General features: G+C 38.7%; 1 protein-coding gene across 1 annotated transcript in view; it reads right to left on the bottom strand.

Annotated features, from left to right (window-relative positions):
- dachs (unconventional myosin-IXb-like dachs) overlaps positions 1 to 22815 on the bottom strand; it is a 68480-nt gene extending 45665 nt beyond the window's left edge. The window contains exon 1 of the mRNA XM_090410939.1: positions 22725 to 22815. Within this exon, the coding sequence (XP_090267065.1) occupies positions 22725 to 22815 (91 nt within the window). The remainder of the gene's footprint in view (positions 1 to 22724) is intronic.
- Positions 22816 to 23413: the final 598 nt, after the last annotated feature.

Genomic DNA, 23413 nt, shown 5'->3' with positions numbered 1-23413 from the left:
CAGGTGGTATGGTCACTTAAACAGAATGGGCGAGGAAAGATTAGCAAAACAAGTGTTCTCTGCCAGGTTGGCAGCAAAACGACCCAGAGGAAGACCAAGATATAGGTGGATTGATACGGTACAAAGTGCTTTAGACAATAGAAATATAAGATCTGATAATGTTGGAGTCTTGACAAGTAACAGACTGATTTGGAGGAAAATTGTAGATAGGAAATTAAAAATGATGTAATTTTTTTCATGTAGTACTATCATATCCTGTACACCCCTTGAGGGTACATGGCAGGAATTTGATGATGATGATAAAACTATGATTAGGTTAACGAGTATCAGATGGGTTTCCGCATTTAGGAATTATTTACCTCCGACAAGAGACCAACCAATGGGGGGGGGGATTAATAAATATAACACGGTTACGCCTCGCGCGACATTTCTTTGATCGGAGCAACCCAACCAGTCGCGCTTTCGGTGTAAATCTAATACTCCCTAGCATCCTCGAATGATGATTTTCTCTCTCTCACACACCTTTCTTTTTCTGTCTGTCTTTCTTGATTCCGAAATTTTTTCAACCTTGGAAAAATGTTCCTAGGAGAAAATCTGAGTAGAAAGTTGAACATTTTCCCAATTTTTAATCGTGCACGGTGGGTTGGTGGACATTTAGAAGAAGAAGAAAAATAGATCGGTAGTCAGTTACACTCTTTAGAAGATACATCCAAAGAAGCCAGTTTTGACTGGGCAATAAAAGATGGTCGAATGACGACGGAATTTTGTAGTTCAACTGAATTCCGTTACATTTTTTATTTCTTACTTGGAGCACGGTGTGTACTTGAATTGGATTTTCTTCCATCGTTATTACCAAGTTCCTAATATATCGATGAACCACTATTCGATATAAGGAATCTACTAATAACACGTAGAAGACCATAAACTGGTGGCAGAATGCGAGTTTAAGAGAAGGTATTGCCTCAGGCATACTAAGAATCGTGTAAACAGAAATCAAGTCAACGTTGTGTGTGCGTATAGTGCGAGATCGCAGCCCTACTTATTGGAAGTCTGAAGTAGCTTGATAAAGTTCCTTGTTTTGTCTCTAAAAGAGAGCTTCAGGATTGTTATTATTATTCGACTGCCAGGGAATTAAGGACTCACTGAGGAAGGCCATATCACACACACCAGACGCAATACCTTCTCTTAAAGTCATTCACTTTAGATGCACTTTATAAGAGTTAAATTTTCCCTCACTGCTATGTGAGGGAAAAATTAAATCTTATCCCTTTCTTAACTGTAAATTTTTCATCATATGGTTAACTTAACCATATGATGAAAAATTTTATCAACCGATATAACGCCCCCTCAACAATTTACTCTATCATACCACCCCCAAATTCTTCTGTCAGTCCACATAGTTCCAATCTATCCTCATAGTCGATCCATAATCTCGATGTCATCTCTGTAACTCTTCTTTGCAGCCTTTTCACAGCTTGTTTATCCCTTCGGAATCCAGAAGACCAAATCTACGCAGAATAGTCCCGGTGTAATCGTATCAAGGCTTTGTAAAAGATTTTCCTATCCTTACATGTCAATGTACATTTCAACATCGCAATTATTCTCCGAGCTGTATTTGTAGTTTTTGTTATATGACCTTTGAACTTCAACTTTCTATCCACCATAACTCCAAGCTCTTTAGCGTCGTCAGTGACTCCAAGTATAATCCTTCCAATATGCTGTTGGATATCACATCACGCCAAACTGCATAACTTTATACTTACTAAATTGAATTAATAGCCATTATCTTTTCCCCCCACTTCCAGCCCGTTCAAAATATATCTACAAATGCTGTATCAGTAGCATCCCTGATTGTCTTTTCCAATTTTTGCATCATCAGCAAACAATTGAAAGTCTTCTGCTAGTCCCTTCGAATATCGTTATAATGTGTAGATTAAACAATGATGGATCAAGGATTGGTCCCTAGGGCATACCACTGGTCACCTTAAATCTGGCAGATTCACATCCCCACTTTCATCTAACACTTTCTGATTCCTGTTCGTCAGTCACCCACTTATCCAAGCCAATAATTTATATTCCAATCGCATATGCTCTAGTTTATGCAACAGCCTTTCATAAAATCCAATAGTATCATAGGGTATCTATTCCCTTTATCCAACTCAGCCGTAACATTTTTATAAAATATCAGCAAATTGCTCAGACATGACCTCCCTTTAGTAAACCGATACTGTTCTGTGCAAAATATATTTTGTTTGTTCACCCATTTCTGTATGCTAATTCTTACCAACTTCTCTGAAATCTTTATAATTATTCCAGAAATACTGATAGGTGGATAGTTAGACACATCACTTTTTGCACCACGCTTGTGCAATGGGAATATCTTAGCTCTGGAAGGAATGTATGATATTCCCATTGCACATGTTCAACCCAGACAGCTGGGTTGAACATTCCTTTAGCATACATGCTGATATCCCATCTGTCCCAGGTTATGCAACAGCTCTAGAACTTCCCCATGCACCTTTACTCTTCATCTATATTCACCGTGCACTACGTTACATACATCACGTTGATTGCTCACTTAGATCTGTCAAAATTTGAGCTATCGCATCTACTTATGACACAAGGGTAGTACTGTCTGCATTCTCTAATGCTATTCTTCCGCATTCGTTTTGTTTTTACTTGCAATATAACGATAAAATTCTTTCGGCCTTTAGCCTATGAAGCCAATACTCTTTTCATACTCCAACATTCCGTACAATGCTTTTCTGGCCTGAGTTTTATATATTTCACAATTCTTATTTCAGATTTAAGCATCTTTTTCAAATCTTCCCATTAGGAACAATACCATCGAACCAAGGATAGTATTTTCCTCCTAAGTTTCTTTGAGTTTTCTCTGCTACCCAATCAATATTCGGATAATTTAAGTCACCTATAATAATTACTTATTTAGTATTCATCGGGGTAATCTGGCGATGCTTCATCCCTTGAAAGTACAATCATAAAAAAATTGTGCAAAACATGCAGAAATATATATAAAATTAATAAAAACCAGAAAAATCCTTATGCCGTCCATAGTAAATGTACTAGGTTTACACATAAATCTTTCGCGAGTGGGTGACACAAAAGTATGGTTGGAAGCAGCTAAAAAAGGTTCGATAGGATCACGAATCGAATAAATTGTGTTACAATAGTCCAAATGAATGTCGCGCACAACGGACCACAGGACTGAAAGAAGATTCTAGAGTGACAAATATCAGTTCTTATTGCCGCAATATCCTTATTCTTGGCCATAAGAAGTCAAGGAAGTAGTGGTATCTAGCTTTGCTTATTTGAAAGACTGAAAAATGCAACTTGCTTGAGTGTAATTGCTGACTAAGAATGGCCCTCTATGACGACTGCGATAAATGTTTTCAAACTTAAAGAATTGGTAATCTTCAGCCACACTTCCTACTCCTTGTTCCACATCTTCAGGACGTGGTGGTCTTCATGCCAAACCATTAACCAACAAGTCTGAAGAAACCACGGGGGTTTATGGAGTCAAGAGTATCGAGGCGGTTCAAGAGGCCTTTTCTGCGATCACGGAAACTATTTTCGTGAGTCGACATTTCTCCTAAAATCACAAAAAGCGGCGCTGGTATTTCGGCTAGTCTCCAAGTTATCGATGTTGTTTGCTATGATTTAGCGAAATCATCTCTTATAGCGAAGTTGAAAATGTTGAACTCGTCCTCCACCAACATTAACTCTTCTTTAAAAAAAGCGCTGGAGGGTCAAAACTGGAACTCTTGACCACACGGAAGTGTTGACCACTAACTTTCGTACTCCAGTTGCATCAAACCATGTCATTTAAGCGTGCAGTTAGAAATGGTATTATCACGTCGATACTCAGCCGGTCCTTTCTAGAGAAGTCAACAAAAGCAACAAGAAATTATCCAGAATATAATTTTTAGCGTTCATTTTCCAAACATCATTAAGCCCAAGGGTTGACGAGTTCTTATGGTACTTCCAGTTCGGACTAGAATCCCTTACCATCATGTTCATAAAAATGAACAAATGTTCTATTGAAATTCTGAACCATTTCATGTTGCTTATTCAATGAGAGCGAGAGCTTTAAGCCGCGCAAAATAGCTCAGAGACCTTCAATCATGTTTGGTTTGTATGGATCAACCTGTTAAATATGGATCGTTAAGTTTGTAAGCTGTCTGGCAAAAATCTCTATAGATGCGCCTTCTCTGAAGTTCGCGGAGAAAATCTAAAAATGCGCAAATGAAAAGAACACAGTTTGTTTCTGTATTCTCAACCTTTTCATCAGTTTAAGTGGTTTGACAGAGCCTCCGTATCTCAATCGGTATAGACGAAGCCCTTTGGTTGAAAAAACCTGGGTTCGCATCCAGTCTAGGATGCAGAGAACCTTGATCGGGGTTTTCAGATGGAGGCGAGTTAGCCGGATACGTTGGTAGAAGTTTTTTTTTCTTTTCCTGAAAAAAAAGTAGAACAAGTATACTTAGAGGGAGGTATAGGGCTAACCGCCTTATCCCAATATTATGGTTAAGAAATCCCAAGGATACTTGGAAGTCCATTGGCGCTTAAGTGCATGTTAGAGCCACTGATAGAATATAAGTGGTTTGACAGTTTATTGGGTTTCCTTTCTTTTAAGGATACCAGCCACGTTTGATGTGGGATGTTCTAATGGTGCTTCGCTTGCACAAACTGACAAGAGATGATTTATACGGTAAGGAACCCTTAGGAATCCGATTATCTCGAAATAACATTCCGTTCCATTTCAGTAGTTGATACAGAGCCTACAGACATGTGATCCCCTCCCCCTGCCTTAATGATACTTTGTGATGTGGTGTATTTATCACTGATACACAGCATTCGAGAAACTTGGATGTGTTTGAAACATAACACACACACACAAATATTTCATCAATGTAATAAATTATTTAATTTCCAATTTGGTGTCATGAGACAACAAATCTGATGCCTGTCAAATGTTTCTAGGTTTCGTCTATTTAGGATTTAAAAAACCCAGCAACCACATTCTAAGAGTAGCTATTCAGCAAAAGTCAACAGGATAAACTATTTGTTTCCAGCATAAGGGCTTGTCTATAAATTACATAATGTTGCGTGTCCTTATTTAAGATTCCTCCCTTCCTTGTCCTACTCCTCTCACATTGTAGTTTGGAATTACGGCCATAAGGCCCGTGTAGGGTCTTATGTGCGTGTGTTGTCTGGCCAGTTAGCCTGTTTTGCGGAATTAAAATCCCAAGTTAAAGGGGAGAGGCCACCTTCGACCTCCTCTTCTTTATCTAGGAAATTAACTTTTATTAAGGTTCTTCATGTCTGAGATCTTTATAGTCAAGGTTGTTCCCAGGTCTTTCCCACTGAAGGGCATCGACTGAGCTGAGCTACGAAGCCTACCTTCAAGCTCCACCATGTACTGTACAATCGAGTCTTTCAGTATTTTCAGAAAAACTGAACCTCAAATCCCATGCTCCCACACTTTGAAGTATCACGTGATTTAAGAAAGAGCGTTAGGTGACTGATTTGAAAGCGACTCTTTCCAACTGAAGGATAACTGTCACATCGGCCCTGCGACTGCGCTACGGAAACGCCGAGATCTTGCATTATTCTCAAGAGATCACAACCAACGATACCCGACTTGATTATGATGAATGATCTATTCCAGGAGTGCAATAACAAAGCAGAAACGTGAACTGCGATAAAATATACATAACTGATTGGATATTGTAATTCTAATTTGTTTCACAGCTCCTTCACAAGACCCAAGTTAAAACGGCGGCAAAAAATCTCCGCTGCAAAATAGCAGGCAAAGAGAGCATAAAAAACCACGGATGTATTTATAGCCATAGACATTATGATCATCCGCCCTTCACTGGGAGATAAAAATCCGTTCAGGGTGGTAATAGCAAGAACTCCACAGATTATTCATTTATGAGGAACATTGATTTTAAAAATTTGGTTTTTAATTTATTCAAGCAAATTAACCTTCGTCGCATCGCATTTTAGGGGCTACTATTAGTTAGTTCGCACATGTAAAGCCATCTAACTGTGTCACATGTGATTTTGTCCTGTTCTTTTGCGACCTATACAGAGGCACAGAGTCAAGAACTAGAAACAGGGACAAACTTTTTTTTTCGGGCCTCCATTTATTTTCCATGCTTATGGAAAATAATATATCATCAGTGGCGGTGTCCTTCGGAGAAAGCGGGACATAACCTTGATTATCTCTTCTCAACCGCCAAAGGGAACGTGGAACTTTTGTGATAAAATACTGTTGCCACAAAAACGGTTTATTTATTTATTTAAGATGAAGGAAATAGAAACAGCCAAGTGGAAGATATCTTTACTGTCCAATGAAATCTCACTTCGAAAACAGCTCCATTTGAAGGAACAGTAATAAAACAGTTGCGACGGCCACCTGCTAGACACAACACTCGACGCTTCAGGAGGCTTCTCCGAGCAGTTAACGAATATTCTCACTACGACCTGCTTTCCTGGTACTTGCCTAGAGGGAGACAGAGTGGTGGTATGTAGAACGGAATGCTGTCGAGGCTACACAATCGTCAGGAAACAAAAATATGTACAACATGCTCGAGTTTAGTTGATCATTCACGTGTATCGGCTGCTAACGTCGGTTGAAACATTATGATAAAGAACATCGTAAATATTTGAAAACTGCCTGTACAGACAATAGCCCCTTACAAAACAAAAGTAAAACGATCCTCTTCTATATCCACTCGAGATATGCCTCAATATCCAACAACAACAATAAGTAAAATAAACTGCGAATGTCATTTATGCGACTCCACCACACGAAAGACTATAAACCTATGGTACATTAATAGCGCGGATAGGTTAAGGATTTTATTCTAAACTTTTTTATTAATTTTGTTTTATTTTTACCTAACCCAGACAACATGTTTGGTCTAGAGATCAAACATAGAACTTTTCTGAAGCCACTTCACGCCTCCAAATACTTCCACCTCCCTGCAGGACGAATGCTCATCGAAACTGGCCAAATCATTCGATTTTGCACCATCATAGCAATGAAGCACATACACGAAAACAGATCAACGGATTTTTAAAAAATGGAAATACCAAACTCAGTGGATTCAAATCTCGATCCATATGTGAGAGTAGGCAGAAATATATATTATACGAATAAGCATCCAAATAGACCAAAGCAAGAGAGTTCGTTGTCAGCGGTTTCTCTTTTGTTTCGATTTAAAAATGTCAACCCCCACCCCCATCAAGATGAATCGAATGTGGCACTTGTGCTAAATGCTGCTCTTTCATGGTGACTTTCCTTTCACTCAAGGTCCTGAAAGACAGTTTGTGGTATGCTTGCAGTCTATAGTTCTTCAGTGGCACTGAAACTTTTGGAGTCAAAGTACTAACAATCGTTCCTCACTTCAAACTCAAATGGGATAATTGTTTCCTACCTCAGTGAGTCAATACGCATCCCACTTGTATTACGAGGTGGTTTCTGTAAGGAGATATGAGTGACGTTTGTCACTGGAAGTACTGTGGAACAACTCATATTGTTCCCGGATTCGTATATTTTTCTGGGCTATGTTAAAAGATGGAAGACGTTTGTTCACATGCTATGCATTTCCTTCTTGAAAATCCAAATTTTTTTGCAACCATTCTGGTCGTATAGGTTGGTAGTAGACCTCATCTGAATTTATTTTTATTTTTTTTTAACCAGACACAGCTTATCTACAATTGCGCAGCGAGTTTCTATGTCTTGAGTAAATCATCCATTTCTTTCCATTACGTGATGGATATTCCACCACGAAACAAATCGGCGTAGCAATATATAAAACATATCCAAGTTTATCATCGCATTTTGTAGTGTTTAGCACTAATGGGATTCCATTGTTATTTCCGTATTGCAGGTTCATATTGTTACCATACCGACCAGCTTGACAGACGTTTTCTTTATCTTTTTTTTTTTATATTTATTTCTGAGTGAATACACGAAATATTTTCTGGTTCATGTACTTTACTACTGGCAGACAGCCTAAAAAAGCCGAGTTTAAGATCGCAACGTTCATCTTTCACACAGAACAAAACAACCGAAACGAATTTCTCCCTCGTTTTGATCGAAGGGTACAGCGTTCTGGGAGACGCGGTCCGTTGTTAGACGTCTGCCCTCAGAAACCCTCGATTCAGGTTTGGGATAAATCTGTTCTCCCCCCGAGTCTCCGCTATGCATCCCAGAGTTCCATATTAGGGACTGAGTAACGAAATGCGACACTCGGTAGCGAGAATCAAACCAGCGGAACACGTGGTTGGATTCCGACTACCGTGTGTGTTGGGAATGTGGTTTCTAGGGTGGTGTCAAATGACGGGGGGAAGAGAAATGTTTCACCTCTTTTGGGTCCTCCATCACCCTACCAGAGCGAGTCGGTCAGCTTCATCTGAATAACGCTTCATAATACTCCACTCCCCTCTCCTCCGAGGTATAAATTCTTGAATAACCGTTACAGAGTTCGTTGTGGAGTAAACGACAGCCCCTTTCATTCGAGATATATGCTCATAAGATCAGTCTAAATTCGAGGGGACGAAAATCGCTGCAGGACTAATCTGAGTTGCAAATAATTTTTTTATATATATTTATACAGGTATATGGACGGAAATACACACATACACGCACACACTTATCTTACGCTGAGTATTGGCGAACGAGGTAATGCAATTATCCCATATCATAAGCTAAAATACTACTCAGATTTTGGTTTAGCACCAAAAACGATTGAAATCCCAGCATGTTCTTTTGGGTGGTTTAGTCTTATTAAGTATTGCTCGCATACGATATCACAACGCAACGATACTTAGAATGAAGTACCACTTTAAGAAAAAATATATCGGCGCTAAAATAAAGTACGATGGGGAGGATCCACTTATTCGAAAAGGATCAGTTTCCGGGAAAATGTGGTTCAAATCTTGGCGATGGTTTTCCCACAGTATTACACTGTTGTAATGGGAAACACATTCTCGAGGTTTTTTTACCCAATAGCACTGAACACGTTCAATATCACTTCAGGCCTGTAAGCAAGGATCTTACATTGGGTAATGCGAATCAGCGACCATTAACTTAGCTTATTAATTGCCATCTGGAGAGAGAAATTCATCATCTATAACGGCAATAGCATGAACTCAAATTACCTATTCCCGAGCAATAAATTGAAGGATAACTACTGCTACCACCACCAAGATCTATTCGTGTTATGTTTGGTTTTACGTGTAGGAGAAACAAACGTTCGGAGAAAAAACACCCTTCCCCCCATAAGCACAACAGGAGACACTGACCTACCTCTTAATTTGTGCATTTTTGCTTAAATAGGAACAGATATTTTAGCAATAGAGAAGCAAAACCGATTAGCCGAGAGGGTGCAATACCATCTCGCCTTGTGCAAGAACGTCCCGTTAACTACAAGCGTGAGCCTATGTTAACAAGTTCATTGGTTAAAAATTAAATAAAAATAACGGTTAAATTTCTTGCTGTACAGTCATCTAATGCGTTCATCTCAGTGGATGTGAATTATCTATCAGTTTATGAGAGGAGAACATTTTAATTGTTTGAGAACTTTTAATTTAATATAAATCCAAAGCGTTAGGAAAGTTTAATAAAAGCACCATTGACAATGGTTCGTTGGCAAAGTCCACTTCTCGCAGTGAACAGATGCCAAAAAGACCCATGCTGCACTTGTTCCTTCCTGATCTCACTAAGATCACCTTTCAAATACACTTGGCGGTGTCACTCAAATGTTCAGTTCTGGCATTAGCTATCGTTTCTCCAAGTGCTTTTGGAGATGAAAAAAAAAAACCAAAACCGAAACGAACTATTGTACTAATACGATATGGAATTTGGACTACAATTCAGTTACAATGGACTGAACGCGCAGACTGAATGCTTCGCGATGCTATGATACTTTCCCCCGATACTGTATCGTGTAGAATATATGCACGTCACTTGAAGAAGCCTGGGTTCGAATTCTTTCTAGAAGGCAAGGAATCTTTTTAAGCATTTTTAGCTGACGGTGAGTCAGAGTCTTATAACGGGCTGATGGAATTTTCCACCGGAAAATTTTCCAGTCTACAAAATAGGCAAACAGATCGGAAAATACACGAAATTCACAGACTGGCTAACACAGCTTTAATTACTTCGACGGTAACTCCATTGAACCAAAACCTGTGACATGGAACAGAAAGCGATCAAAGCCACAATTGAACGTAAATCAGTTTTCAAACCTATGTTTCCTATCTTAAGAACCGTGGAAACTGATCCATTGCGTCATCACACTGGTGTTCAGGTACCTGGTTTACACATTGTACCCCCCAGGGAGTGCGGCCTGCCAAAGAAAGTCAATCTCGCTTTTCATCTCACGTATAAAAATGAACTCAATAAAGCTTCATCGATTCGCAAACTAAATCCTTGTGATGGGTCCGCCTCTCAATTTGTGCATTTGCTGCTTAAATAGAAACAGACACCTTATCAATGGAAAAGTAAAATCGATTAGCCGTAGAGTGCCATCTCTTAAACGGTGCAATACCATCTCGCCTTGTGCAAATGTCCCGTTAACCACAAACGTCGTGAGCCTATGCTAACAAGTTCATGAAAGCATACAGTAGCTAATCGACGCTCGATGCTAATTCGCACACGGTCGCGAGCGCCAATTAAAATGTCCCGTAAGTCCAAGTGCCTTTTGGCAGTAAGCGGACTATGTCAGGTCTTATCCGACATCGTCGTAGACGGGGGGTGGACGAGAAACATCCAAGGACACCACGCGACAACTGAAGGCCGGTCGCTGTGCGACAGGAATAAGTCGCGCGACTGGGTTTTGTGTCAGTGTTGCTATAGCAACAGATGATTAGGAGACCGACACAGTTTCAACTGGCAGAGATGGGATGCTGTCCATCCTGGGCACTCGTTCTCTGTATTCTTCCTTTCTCTCTCTCTCCAGACAGACAACGCAATTTCATCTACTTAAGATTCTAAGGTCAAGGAAGGCAAGTTAAAAAAGGTCGTCCCCTCTGGTTTTCTTCGTCATCTACAGCACCCCCGACTCTCCCGCCAAAACACACAAATCAACGCTTCGGGCAGGCAAACTCGTTCACGCCTCCAAACTGGGTGCGTATGGGAAGCCAACCAATAAGTTTGGAGAGAGAAACGTTCATCTGCGAAGATTTTCTTTCCCCCTCCCCAGTTTTCCCCGCTCGGTTTACCTTCCCGGACCTCTCACTCCCTTGTCTAGAGGCGTCATTAACTTAGCGGCCATCTTCGGTGTTCTAAGTGTTTCTGGGAAATGGTACTGCTCGAAGGTTGGGAGGATGGAACGAAAGAAAGATGCGTCTAAGGAAATGCCTTTTTTTTTTCTTTTGTTTGTTCCTGCAATCGCATTTCTTTTGCGGATAAATTAATACATTCTTTTAATGTTTATAGTTAACTATAAAGCGGTCGTTGCCTAGTGAAATGTACATCAAATGAAATGAAGTAGACTGTTTCCCAGCAATATGAACTGTAATGAAACGCACGTTTTACTGCGCATGTCTGAATATTGGAAACATAGGAAAGGCTCTTTAAAACGGACAGATCTTCCATTAGAACAAATTACTTTAAAGAGCGAAGATTAGTTCCACCTGCTACCACCAGGGGTCCATAAGTTGTTTAAGAGCACTGCCCTTTCGATTAATTACCCCACAGATTTACCTCGAGTGCGAAGTCTGACACGAGTTACTAATTCCTCCCCTCCTTACCCCTTTCTGTGTGCTGTCACCGAAACATCACCTTCAAGCCGGGGCAATTAGGCCACGCACGTTCGCGAAAGGGTTGACTAATGGCTCGCGTCCCAAAACTAGATGTTTTCACATTCCACACTTGACGACCCTTGGAGGGACTGCAGACAGCTCCTCAAGATTGGCAAAAGATTCGTGTTGATGACCCATCAAGTAGAAAACCACTGGAAACTCAATTACTAAGAGGGCCAAAATAGGAAGCAACGTGCGATTCGGAATGGTTCAGACACAAACAAGTATAGAGTTTTCTAAATTTCGGTTTAAAATATCAGCTTTTTAAAAAAAATAATGAAATAAAGATCCACAGCATCACTCACTTTTTTTTCACCTTTCGGTGTAAAGTTATATATGTCAAATAAAAGAATGAGTTTCTTAAAAATTCTTTATAGAGGTTAAACTCCGTACGTCAGAATAAAACACACTGCACATCTTTAAACGAAGATTCCTTGAGTAGACAAAAAAAAAAAAAAAAAAAGTAATGGCGATTCAAATAAAACTGATTTCTCATTGGATGATCGGTACCTAATATAACGATTCGAGTAGAAATATAATAAAAAAAGACGGGAATTATTGGAAAAGTGAAGACGATGCTGTACTGTAGATCTGATGGAGAAAAAACGAATGACTTTTTGCCATCGACATTGCTGTTTTCATAGCCAACAGTAAACTTTGCTTTGGAGAAGTTTTGAATTCCGAGATGTGATTTAAAAGATGAAGTTGAATTTCTTTGTTAGGAATTTATGCGGATTTTTTAAAATCCACAAGTGTTTCTAAAAACTGGACGGAGTTTGATCGGAAGAGCGTTATTCTGTGATTTGGAGGAGGAGAAAGTAATCTGAATGCACGCACAAAGATAAATGAAGAATGCTTTGTTCTCCTTACACTTTCGTAGATTCACTTCCAAAAAAAAGGTTCTTGGGATATTAGCTTGATACCAATTTAATGCTAGTTCTAAGTATTCTTATACTTTGCTGGAGTGGCTAAACAAAAGTAAAAAATTAGTGCAATCGCAGAAACTGAATATTCTTCCCATCATTCATTCAGGGATTTAGGCCAGGTGGCAAGTTCCAGCCTCATTTCATCTTTTCCTTGTTCGACCCTGACTTCCTAACTGGGGATGGTAACGAAGTATTTTTTATGGGTAGTCTTGAACTGTCTATTCTTTCCATATGCTCAATCTTTTTTGTTCTTTCTTTCTTTATTTATTTTTTAATTCTCAGCACAATTTATGACCAAGGATTCTAGGAGAAATTCAGAAGTATCTATCTTAACAAGAAGAGCGAATAGAATAATAGGTACTTTCCAGTTAATCCAAAATGACTGCGGTGCAAGAGTTTGGAGACAATCGCACGCCCGTTTAGATATTGGCCTTTGTACTTCACTCTGGTAGAGGATCTCCGATTGTTTTTAGAGGTGTGGGCAGAGAAATAGTGCTTGTTGATGATCGTGTAACGTTGCAAGCATAGCTACGACTTCTGTTCACATATTGCCCTTGAAGGATAGGTGTTTAGGATGATACATCATCTGTGTGTAATGTACAACTATTCCATTTCATGACATCCAGTGCAGATTCAGAAACTGGAAGCATACATACACACTCGCAAACACAACAAGAAAACGTTACTACTGACCGACACGCAAGTCGTTAAATGCAAGCTGTCCTCTCTCCCAAATGCGAATTTTTTAAATTTTGCGGCGAGGAGGTTCTTGACTATTTTTGGAGTCATCCCAAATTTGGTTTGAATCGAACTCGTTCAAGTGACAAAACGATTCGAAACTATACAAAATTATTTTACATAAAACTGGCTACAGCACGTGTGCAAAGACAGGGTTTTGATACCGTCATGTTGAAATAGCTTACGATTGTATACAAGTATGTTTCGATGTTTGTTTATTCAAGCATAGTAGAAGCTCTCGCAGAGATAAAGCATGTAATTTCGTAGCTTTCGGTAATTAAAGTAGTAAACAGTTTATTTGACAACACCTTTTATTTTATGCGAATACTGAAAAGTTGGTTCGCTTAAAACGATTCATGGAAGTATGTAAAAGTTGTAATTATAATTAAATGCTGTGAACAGATGGAGATTTGCTAATTAGCAGAATATCTTTTGAAGAATCATGGCCATTCTAATTCTTGATATCGTTAAATAAAACATAAGCTTTTCATTAATGGACAAGGACTTGAGAATATTTCTCTCCCAAGACTTACACTTGTCTTTGGGGCAATCCTGTTAATAATTGAACATACTGATATTTATAAGTCTGTCACCACATGCTCTCTATACTGGTCAAGTTGTGCATTCCAACGGCATGTAAAGAACTTTAAGACTTCAAATGTTATAACAGGATGCAATCAATATCAGTGGCTTCAGTTTTTCACATTGGTTAAACTGAATCAACCAAAATCAAAGCAGACAATATTATCATAGGAAAATCTGAACTAAACGGCGTTATGGAAATCTAGGCACTCCAATGTGAAACAGTCAACAGGACTTCAAAAAAAGTCGACAGGAATCACGTAGAGAGCTCAGCATAAGTTAAACATCGAATGGAGAAATCACGCTATATTGAATTAGTGTAGAAAATAAGATTTCTAGACCAATTGGATAGACGAATGGGAGTGTATCTCAGGAAGCATTTATACCCGAGTGCGTCATCCTAACTGTGAAAGTGGGATGACTTTCACAGTTAGGATAGTTTCCCACTTACATAAAATCGTTCTATAAGAAATCTGTTCTGTAGGACTTTATCATTTTTTCCCCAGTGAACCGCGTGTGGCAATATTCTACAAATCCAGTGTGTTCTAGTTCAAGGTACCTGGCGTAGTTATGTTCCATAATTTTATTTTTACGTATATTTTTGCTGAACTTTGCTTCTCCATTACAACTAGTGATTCTGTCATTTTTGTTTCATCCATTGAATCGGTGATGCTCGCGACACATTTCGTGAAAATTCTCTGAATAAAGAAACATGTTTTGCGAAAGTAACATTCATCTTTATTGTTTTTGAGAATGCTCATTTGCTACGAATTCGATAGTTTCCTCTCGACACCTTTCTTGAAAATATGTCTACCATATATCGTTTTACTGGGTTTACACTTCGATTCCTGACGCCTACTTATATCTTGGTCCTTCGTAGGTCTTTCAGCTGCCTTTCTCCTGAATGCAAACGATTTCAAGTTCTTTCCTAATATCCTCATTTTTAATAGAGTACTCTGCCACTAATACCATCTGTTTCACTCCCGTAATCTTTCTCATATCTGTTATCTCCAGTTTTTGAACAAGTGTTTTATTTCTAACCCAACTCTCAAATCCATAAGTTAGAATTGATTTGAACATATCTTGTATACAGCTAGTTTAGTGTTTCAGCTAATTTCGTATAATTATTTATTAGTCAAGTTTTTTTTTATCCTTTTTTTGTTCACTAAAGATTACGCCTAAATAACTGAAGTGCGTAATTGGTTCTATAACTTCTTCGTAGCTTAACTGTCGGGACGGCAAAATTTGCTTTTCAGTTGGAAAGGTTCGAATCCCGTCTAGCGCGCGAGAAATTTTCTAAGGACTTTCCACCTAAAGGAAAATTGGATGATATTATGCGAAGATGAAAGGATCTCTCCCCTCCTCTCACAAATTTAGGTTTCTAAATATTACGCCGGAGAACACACATTAATAGACAAACATACGTATCATCCTAGTGACAGTTTTTTTTTTCTTCTCTCGAAACTGTCCGGAGAACACACGCCATGAAGCGAATAACCGAAATCAACACTAAACCAAAACACCTGGAAACTATGGATTTCAAACTATGGAAATTGCATTTTATATTTTCTGGCTATTTCATATGATTTCTCTACAGTGCCAGGCGATATCCATCGTCTAAGCGGCAACGGATATGAACTTGACATTCCCAATTCTAATTGTATATTAAAGTAAGCCTAATAAATTTATTCAAATCAAATTTCTTTAGTATAGGAATCAATCCATTTAATTGGTTAATGGATTTTTGAAGACTTGTTATTGGTTTATCTACAGAGAGTAAAGAACTAGCTTAATGTCCCCTGTTTGAATATCAAGAACTTCTTGCTTTACACGGATTTAGCACCCAACCGATTTTACTGTATCCTTCACTCCCAAGTAAGGTGCTCAAGAATAAGCTTGCTACGGATTCGTTTTCCACATAGCATTCCTGTAAACGGATTCGTTATTGTAAATCACTTTTCCATTGAAATATAGAGCCTTATTCCGATCTCGATATTTGTCGCAGGGTAAAAATTATTTTGGCGCCTCGTATTTGGCTTAAATCCAGCTTTGCTCTTAAAATCAGTTTTCGAGTTTTCTTAGCCCTTCTCAAGTATGCATCACAGAAAATCTTTCTAAAACAGTTCGTAAAGAAAATTCCTGTATAATTCTCCCATTCAAAAAGAATTATAGAGGAACTGTAATGAAAGTGCTACTTAAACAACTGGAATTTGAACATGTCTTCTAAGAGTAGTGCTGTTATAAAAAAACTTTTCCGCCTCCATATTTCACTATTTCTGGTCGAATACTGCAGTTGGCTTTCCACATTTCTGATGGATGGCTTTTCTTTCTACCCGAAATACTGATGATATGTGCACATTATTCTGTCACTGCTTGTTTCGCTTCGCATCTTTACAAAATATCCGTATCAGTCATTACGAGTATATTAAACCTTTCCTTATCAAGCCATTTTTGATCTATTGATTCGTGATATTCTTTGAATTTCTAAGCTTTCTTAGTTGTCTCCACAAAATATTTTTCCTCTTTGATTATATTTAAAAAGATTCTTCAAATTATTTTCAAAAATCTCTTGACATTTGCTCACTCACTTTGACACAATTTATCTTTCCTATATATTTTTCTCGACTTTCTTTAAACACACACGCTGGCTTATTTGCAAGAAATTTTCAATATGATTCCTTTTCATGAAATGCTTCTCGAGTTCATGGGGATCTCTTGTATGTTCTTGTATCAGCGTGAATAACACATTTCTTTTCATGTGAATTTGTGCACATCTTTATATTGGAACGTAGTGTTAGTAATGACTGATCCATGTCCTGAACAGGAATCCAGATTGCACTTAACATTATTAGTTTTGCTTTTTTCTGCAAATTTACCGGAATATTTCTAATATCTATAATACATTTCCTACTCTGTTATTTAGCTCTCTAACAATAACTAGCATTTTTCTTTATGTGAGCTGTCCTAAAAGTTCTTTCTTTCGTACTAATCTTTCCGATGACCACAGGCACAAGTAAGTGTTGTTGTCCATCTCCAACTTCGAAAATTTCCCACACCACTTTAGTTAGCAGTGCTACAGAAGAAGCTTATCTTCATACCTGATGTTGAATATGCTGCCTCTTCCTTTTAACTAATCCTTAGTACCTGAATAAGCCACATTGTAGTTATTATTTAGAAGAATCTTACCTGTTCCACAGTTTTTCCAGTCCTTTTTCTTTACGTTGGAACCATCTTCAACCCTGTTGATGTTGTTCTGTTTATTATGCATAAAATAATAAAACGTGTTGCCGATAGAGCTCACACATGTTTTTCGTAGCAGCATTTTGAATATTTAATGATAAGAAGTAAAAGATTTGTAAACTGTTAAACAAAAATGAAAAAAAAAAAAAAAAAGTAAATATATTCCACAGAAAGTTGAAATACATCCGAGATGAACACAGAATTCCTGACTTGAATTATTTATGAATTAATATATTAGCAAATCACCGGTAAATCTTTGAATGTATAAACATGCCGGTCTTCACGCTGACAGATAGTCGAGCTCAAAACTACATTGAAAACTTAGTGCTAGAAACAACGCCGTTTACTCCTTTTCTAGAATAAAAAAGTGTTAAAGGATCTATATATGATTAAGTAGTTATGTAACTGAACAATAACATGCGTAAGGAAAACACGTGAAGTTGCATTATAAATAATTTGCTTAGCTTGAGGCCGTTACTATCATTAGCCTGTTTTCAACGATAGAAACGGCCTCAGTTATTAATAGCGATTTAGCAACCTTAGTTTGAAAAATGAGTTTTTTTTTCTTGTAAGGAATGATTATTATTCGATTTTAAAACATAAAAATGTGTTGTGATCTTTCGTTCACATCAATGATTGTACATTGGGTAGAGGTCAAAAGGATATGTAAAGTGATATATTTGCCCTTCGGCCGGAAAAAAAAAAATCTGGATTCGACTATAATCTGCCAACGCAAGGAACAGGTAAGTTAGCTGGTCTCGTATGAGATCAGATAAATTCAGGCTTTACATGCTGCAAGAAAAGCTGGCCGAGGACACAGAATTAACAGAATGTGCTATGTCTATTAATTATTAGCATATTGGCCTCGTAGTTTTAGTCCGCGCAATGCCAAATATGGAATGCGTTGTATAAAGCAATTTTGTACATATCTGGATAGGATACTTTCATTTTTTTCTGTATGACTCTTTAAAAGATAAACATTTTATTCGATTCAAATTGTCCATGAAATATTAATTGATTTAAAATGAATTAATTAATCGAAAACCAAAAGTCGATATAATTTTGATCATAACTCATTCTAGAAATAAATCCAGTAATTACCACTTAGGACAACTGGAGTCAGATGGCATCTACACGCCTTCTCTCTATCAACTGCGTATGATCCACAGGGCGGTTTTTTTTTTTTTTTAAATGACCGTAAAAATAGATGATTGAAAGAAATCATACGACCTCCAACTGAAAAAAAAAAAAAAGGTTATAACTCATACTCCCTGAAAAATGCCTTCAAAAGTCTCATGCGTCTAAAACGGAATTCGAATTCACGGATTCGTCACGTCAAGGATTACTGCCACTACGCCAACTTAATCAGCAACACTTCGGAACAAATTGCGGTAGTCATCAGGTTTAATGTTGCACTGTTCTCGGAGATTGTATGGATGGCCGATGTTATTTGTCCTGTTGATTCGAACACGCGCACGAATCCATATAAACTAACATTAGATAACATTATCCGATGAAGGCGTAATACACAATATCATCGGAATCTGGAAGTGGATATTTCCAATAGCCATAACATGCACACCCAAACAGACAAGGCCAATATATTAAAAACATTTCTCAAGAGCTTAGACCATTCCACATACAGTAAAGACACAGATTTCGCTCTGACAATGGATCATTTGGAAATTCTAAAAATACGTTAATGTTGTACAACAGATTCAAACGATGCAGTATCTACGGGGTTTGCCATGTTTATAACAAAAGATTGATTAGATAGAGAGACAGATAAAAACAAGCCTAGGGGAGCCACGTCATGAACTATGACCCTCCGATTACAGAATTTTTCATTTTGTACGGGTCTCCATAGTAGCTTAAAGTCCAACCGCTGTTTCTCGTAGCAACACAGCGAACTTTCATGAGATACGGCAGGTCACAGAGAGATCACGGTGGTTGCAGAATACGTGACCACGATAATACACTCGGCTCGCACACTACCCTATCAGGGCGGAGAGAAGAACTCGTATGAGATCACGTATCCGGCTACGCTTCGCTTCTCCCGTGATTCCTGCAGGAGTTTACCCACCAGACAAGCCAAACAAAAAAGTTGCAAAATGAAGATGCAGAAACTGATGAAGGATTGGGGAGAGAAGTTCTCTCCCTCATCTAGAAATCCCACCTGAAAATGCATACATAATAAATATATCTGAAACGGTTGTTCACCACTAGATGGCACTGAACGTGTGAACTCCTTTGTTGTTAAGTACACAGCCAATTAGGCGCAGGTAGCCAGATAATACTTAATTACCCCAGTTGACATTGAATTAGGGGTGGGTGAGGGGGTGTGGAACACATACACCTGTTGCTCTAAACGCATGCAGTTCCGTTGATTATAACATCGACTGCCGGAAATTTTCTATGCTAGAGCAGCCATGCTTACCGTTAAAGGGGGGGAGGGGCACCTGAGACCGTGTATAGACTATTTGGACCCTTAATAACTTTTCTTCGCCGGGCGAACTCTAAGTTTAAAAGCACAGTCGTACCGTTTTACCCTCCCTGCAATCCCCGCCTCTCCGCGATTACGCCGTGAATGGTTGATCCATTTTTCTTCAGCAAGTTGCTCTTCCAAAAGTGTAACCGCCTCGTGTGCATTCTTAACCCCTTATCTTCTACAAGGCATCCGTTCGCTATCTACTTAATTATCAACCACATTACCAAGAGGCCAGATCTAGTTAGGCAGTGGGGAAATAAGTCATTTGTTAGGTTTCTCAGAGTGTTTCGTACATGTTAATGAGTCTCAGAACATTTAATTATCTGTGCCGACCCCCTTTCTCCATTTCATCTTCTTTCCCACCCTTTCTACTTTAGCTCCCGAGATGGTAGAGAATCCTCCCTTCTTAAGGACCTGTAGTAGCAGGCTATTTAATCATTCACTCTTTCTAAGAAGAAGAAGAAAAAAAATTAAGTGATGTGCGGTTCAAGTAACATCAAGAAAAGGCATAAACATGACTTTTGCAAGAGAGAAAGGTGTGCGCATCAACTTCACTTGATAAATATCTCAGATAGGGAAAGGTTAATGCGTGTATACAGCACAATGGTATGCCAATAATGGCAATAGATCACCGTTGCCAACAAAAACTGACAGATGAAAAATGCAGCAACAACAGACAATAGTTAAGACTACAAGTTGCTTAGCAACCGCACTCACGGACTATTAATAATGCGCACCTTTTGTCGTTGTTAGAACATCGTTATTTTTAGGCACAAGTTCTTATTTGATTATTAAGATTGTGGTTATATTAAAAGTTCTGAAGAACTGAACTTCGTTAGTGCTAGTTTGAAGGTGTGTATGTGGGGGAGATTGTAGGTTGACATTGTCTACGTCATTTCGTTTTGATGGACATTGCTAGAATTTTTAAAGCATAAATTTCGCTAGTGCATAAAGGTATTATTATTATTAAAATGCAATATTATTGTTCTCCAATTTTCTTTCTATTCATTATTATACAGTACTACGGCTGAAATTCTAAAAATAATTTTTTTTAGATTAAACGGTTGAAATTGTTATTAGGAGACAGGGAATTTTATTAATTGTTCTTAAGTAATAGTGAAAAACTTATTGCCGGTTAAAAAAAGAAAGTACCACCCACGTAATTTTCGCCCATCCCTTGAACATGCTTATATCACCCTGTCACAGATCACAGTTCCGGCTTAACCAGTTTCTCTTCTAAACAACAAAAGAGGAAGTACATCAATGGTTTGTATAGAAATCGGCCATGCTAATTATAAGTCTCTTTTACTATGCAAAAGAGAGATTGCGAAGCGGTCTCTCTCTCTCTCTCTCTCTGTCAAGAATACGCTCTTCCTCGGAGTATGTAAACTCAGACCCCCCCCCCTCTTTGGGGAAGTGGGTGGGGATAGAAGGAAGTGGGAAGGAAAATAAAGTACGGAGATTTCGAGAGAAGGCGGATCGCATATGTTAAACAGACATCGTTGAAGGAAAGTTGCAGGGACAGAACGACAATAACCTGCTTGTTTTCAGATGGCGATATCTATCCTAACTCATTCGTGCCCGCACAGTCAAAGAAGAACGTGGGGGAGAAGGAGGGGTAGGATAGGGGTCAAAAAGCTACGGGAAAACAGGTTTCTTATGAAACTTCCTCACCACAATATTTACATGGTGAAAGAGAATTTTTTTTATTTATTTTTTCTTGGATGGAACATATTCAAATCAAACGAAGTGGCGCCCTCTAGAAAACATTCCAATCCCACTTTAAAAAACAGATAAATTTTCATATTAAAACATACTTTAATAAAAAGAGTAAAATACAAAAATGTGAAGTTGCGTTTATAAAAAATATTTAAAGTTAATTTCTTATAAAATATTTTTAAGAATTTTTTTTATTTATTAAAATTTGAGATTAGAACCCAAGCTTGTTCCTATTTATTGAAAGATAGGAAAGTGATTGATTATTGGTGGGCGTTGTTTGGAGGGATCATTAATATAAGCGATGCTTGTTCGTTCAGAGTCGTGTTTTGGTGTTGGGCTCACTCGTTTAACGAGTATGTCAGACGTGAAAGCAACTAATAAATTTCCAACACTGAGTCTCCGTTGACAGGCGTGGTAAATTAAGAAAGAAGCAAAGAAATAAAGGGTTGCGGTTCAAAGAATTGGGGAGGAGGGAAGAAGAAAACGGCCAGCTATGAAGTTTCATTTTGCTATTTAATTTGGTTTCAAATTAAAATGTTAATGACGAAGTAGGTGTACACATACTCCAGATATTACGGACACACCAAACACGTTAAGTGGATTTTGGAGGGGAAAGAAAAAGTGGAGAGCAAATGCAAGCAGTAAACGAGGATTGAATTAAGTTTTAATTAACGCCAAGTTACTTTCTCTAGAAGAAAGATGACATTGAACGAACGATAGAGGGCGCTGCTCTATACAAACATTCTTGAATTATACCGAAACAGGGAGATGGGACTGTTGTATATGGATATAGTAGTCGTGTTTCTCTGAAAAGTATTATTTACTGATAAATCTGCTAAATCCCAGATAAGACTAGCATAATCCGTATCACTTAACCGATTTTGTGTACAGGAGAATGTCTCCCCCCTTCCCAAGAAAGTCCATAAATAAACAAACCAGGTAGAGGAGCGATTACACATAAACAGCAGATTTAGAGAAGAGAATAAAAACAGTCCAAGCGAAGAATTTGGGACTGAAAATAAAGGGAAGACAAGCAGAAGGATCAGCCCATTCACGAAAATCAAACACTTTTGAGAGTCAGTTTGATTTCCGAAAGTTGAAAGTTTACTCAAATTAGTTTAATTTCGCAATCTAAAAACAAATTCGTGTCTGCCGTATGGCCTCGCGAGTGCCAAGTAACCCTACGAACGTACCTTGAAGTTTTCTCTCCGTCTCCCAGAACTTCTGTAGCTCCGAGAAGTATTTGTCCAGGATAAATACCTTTGAGAGTCCTAAGGTTGCCATTCCGGCTGTTTATTAGGGTCTTGGCGATCTACATCACTCGCCACCATTCGTGTATAAGGTCACAGTTTAAGAACCTTCGTAGTGGTGACAATCAGGTATTTCCGTGTCCGGAACATGCCAGTTGCCGGGAACAAACACCAACACATTCGAGGACTGTGCTAAAGAAATGGATGGTCACTGAAAATCCAGAAGGACAGTTCTCGGAGAGGAGCTGGACATCGCTTACACGAGTGGCCCCTTACACAGGAGGAGGAGAACGGGGAAAGAGTCCGCTCACAACACCGTAATCATCCCAAATCGCACACCGTCAAGGAAACTCCATCGCACTGTCGAGACACGCACACAAGGAACGAAGTTGTGACCTCACTTTGAGCGAGAAGGATCAACACCAAGCTGGTTCCGAGCGTCTTATTGATGAAGGAACGCCACAAACGCTGATTGGCTCGCGAGGAGCGGCGAACACTTGCGATAGAGAAACTGCTGATGCTCCTGCCTTGACCAGGTAGGGGCGTGCCCATTTCGTTTCTACGGGAGGGGAAAGGACGAATAAAGGTGATGACACGAAACCCCGACAACGGGGTTTTCAGAAGAATCTTTC

This window comes from Typopeltis vanoorti, chromosome 21 (genome assembly GCF_054136105.1).
Source record: "Typopeltis vanoorti isolate ZY-2024b chromosome 21, IOZ_Tvanoo_1.0, whole genome shotgun sequence".
NCBI classification, from domain to species: Eukaryota; Metazoa; Arthropoda; class Arachnida; order Uropygi; family Thelyphonidae; genus Typopeltis; species Typopeltis vanoorti.
The sequence above is the reverse complement of the archived record's forward strand: the minus strand, read 5'-3'. Positions and strand labels throughout refer to the sequence as shown.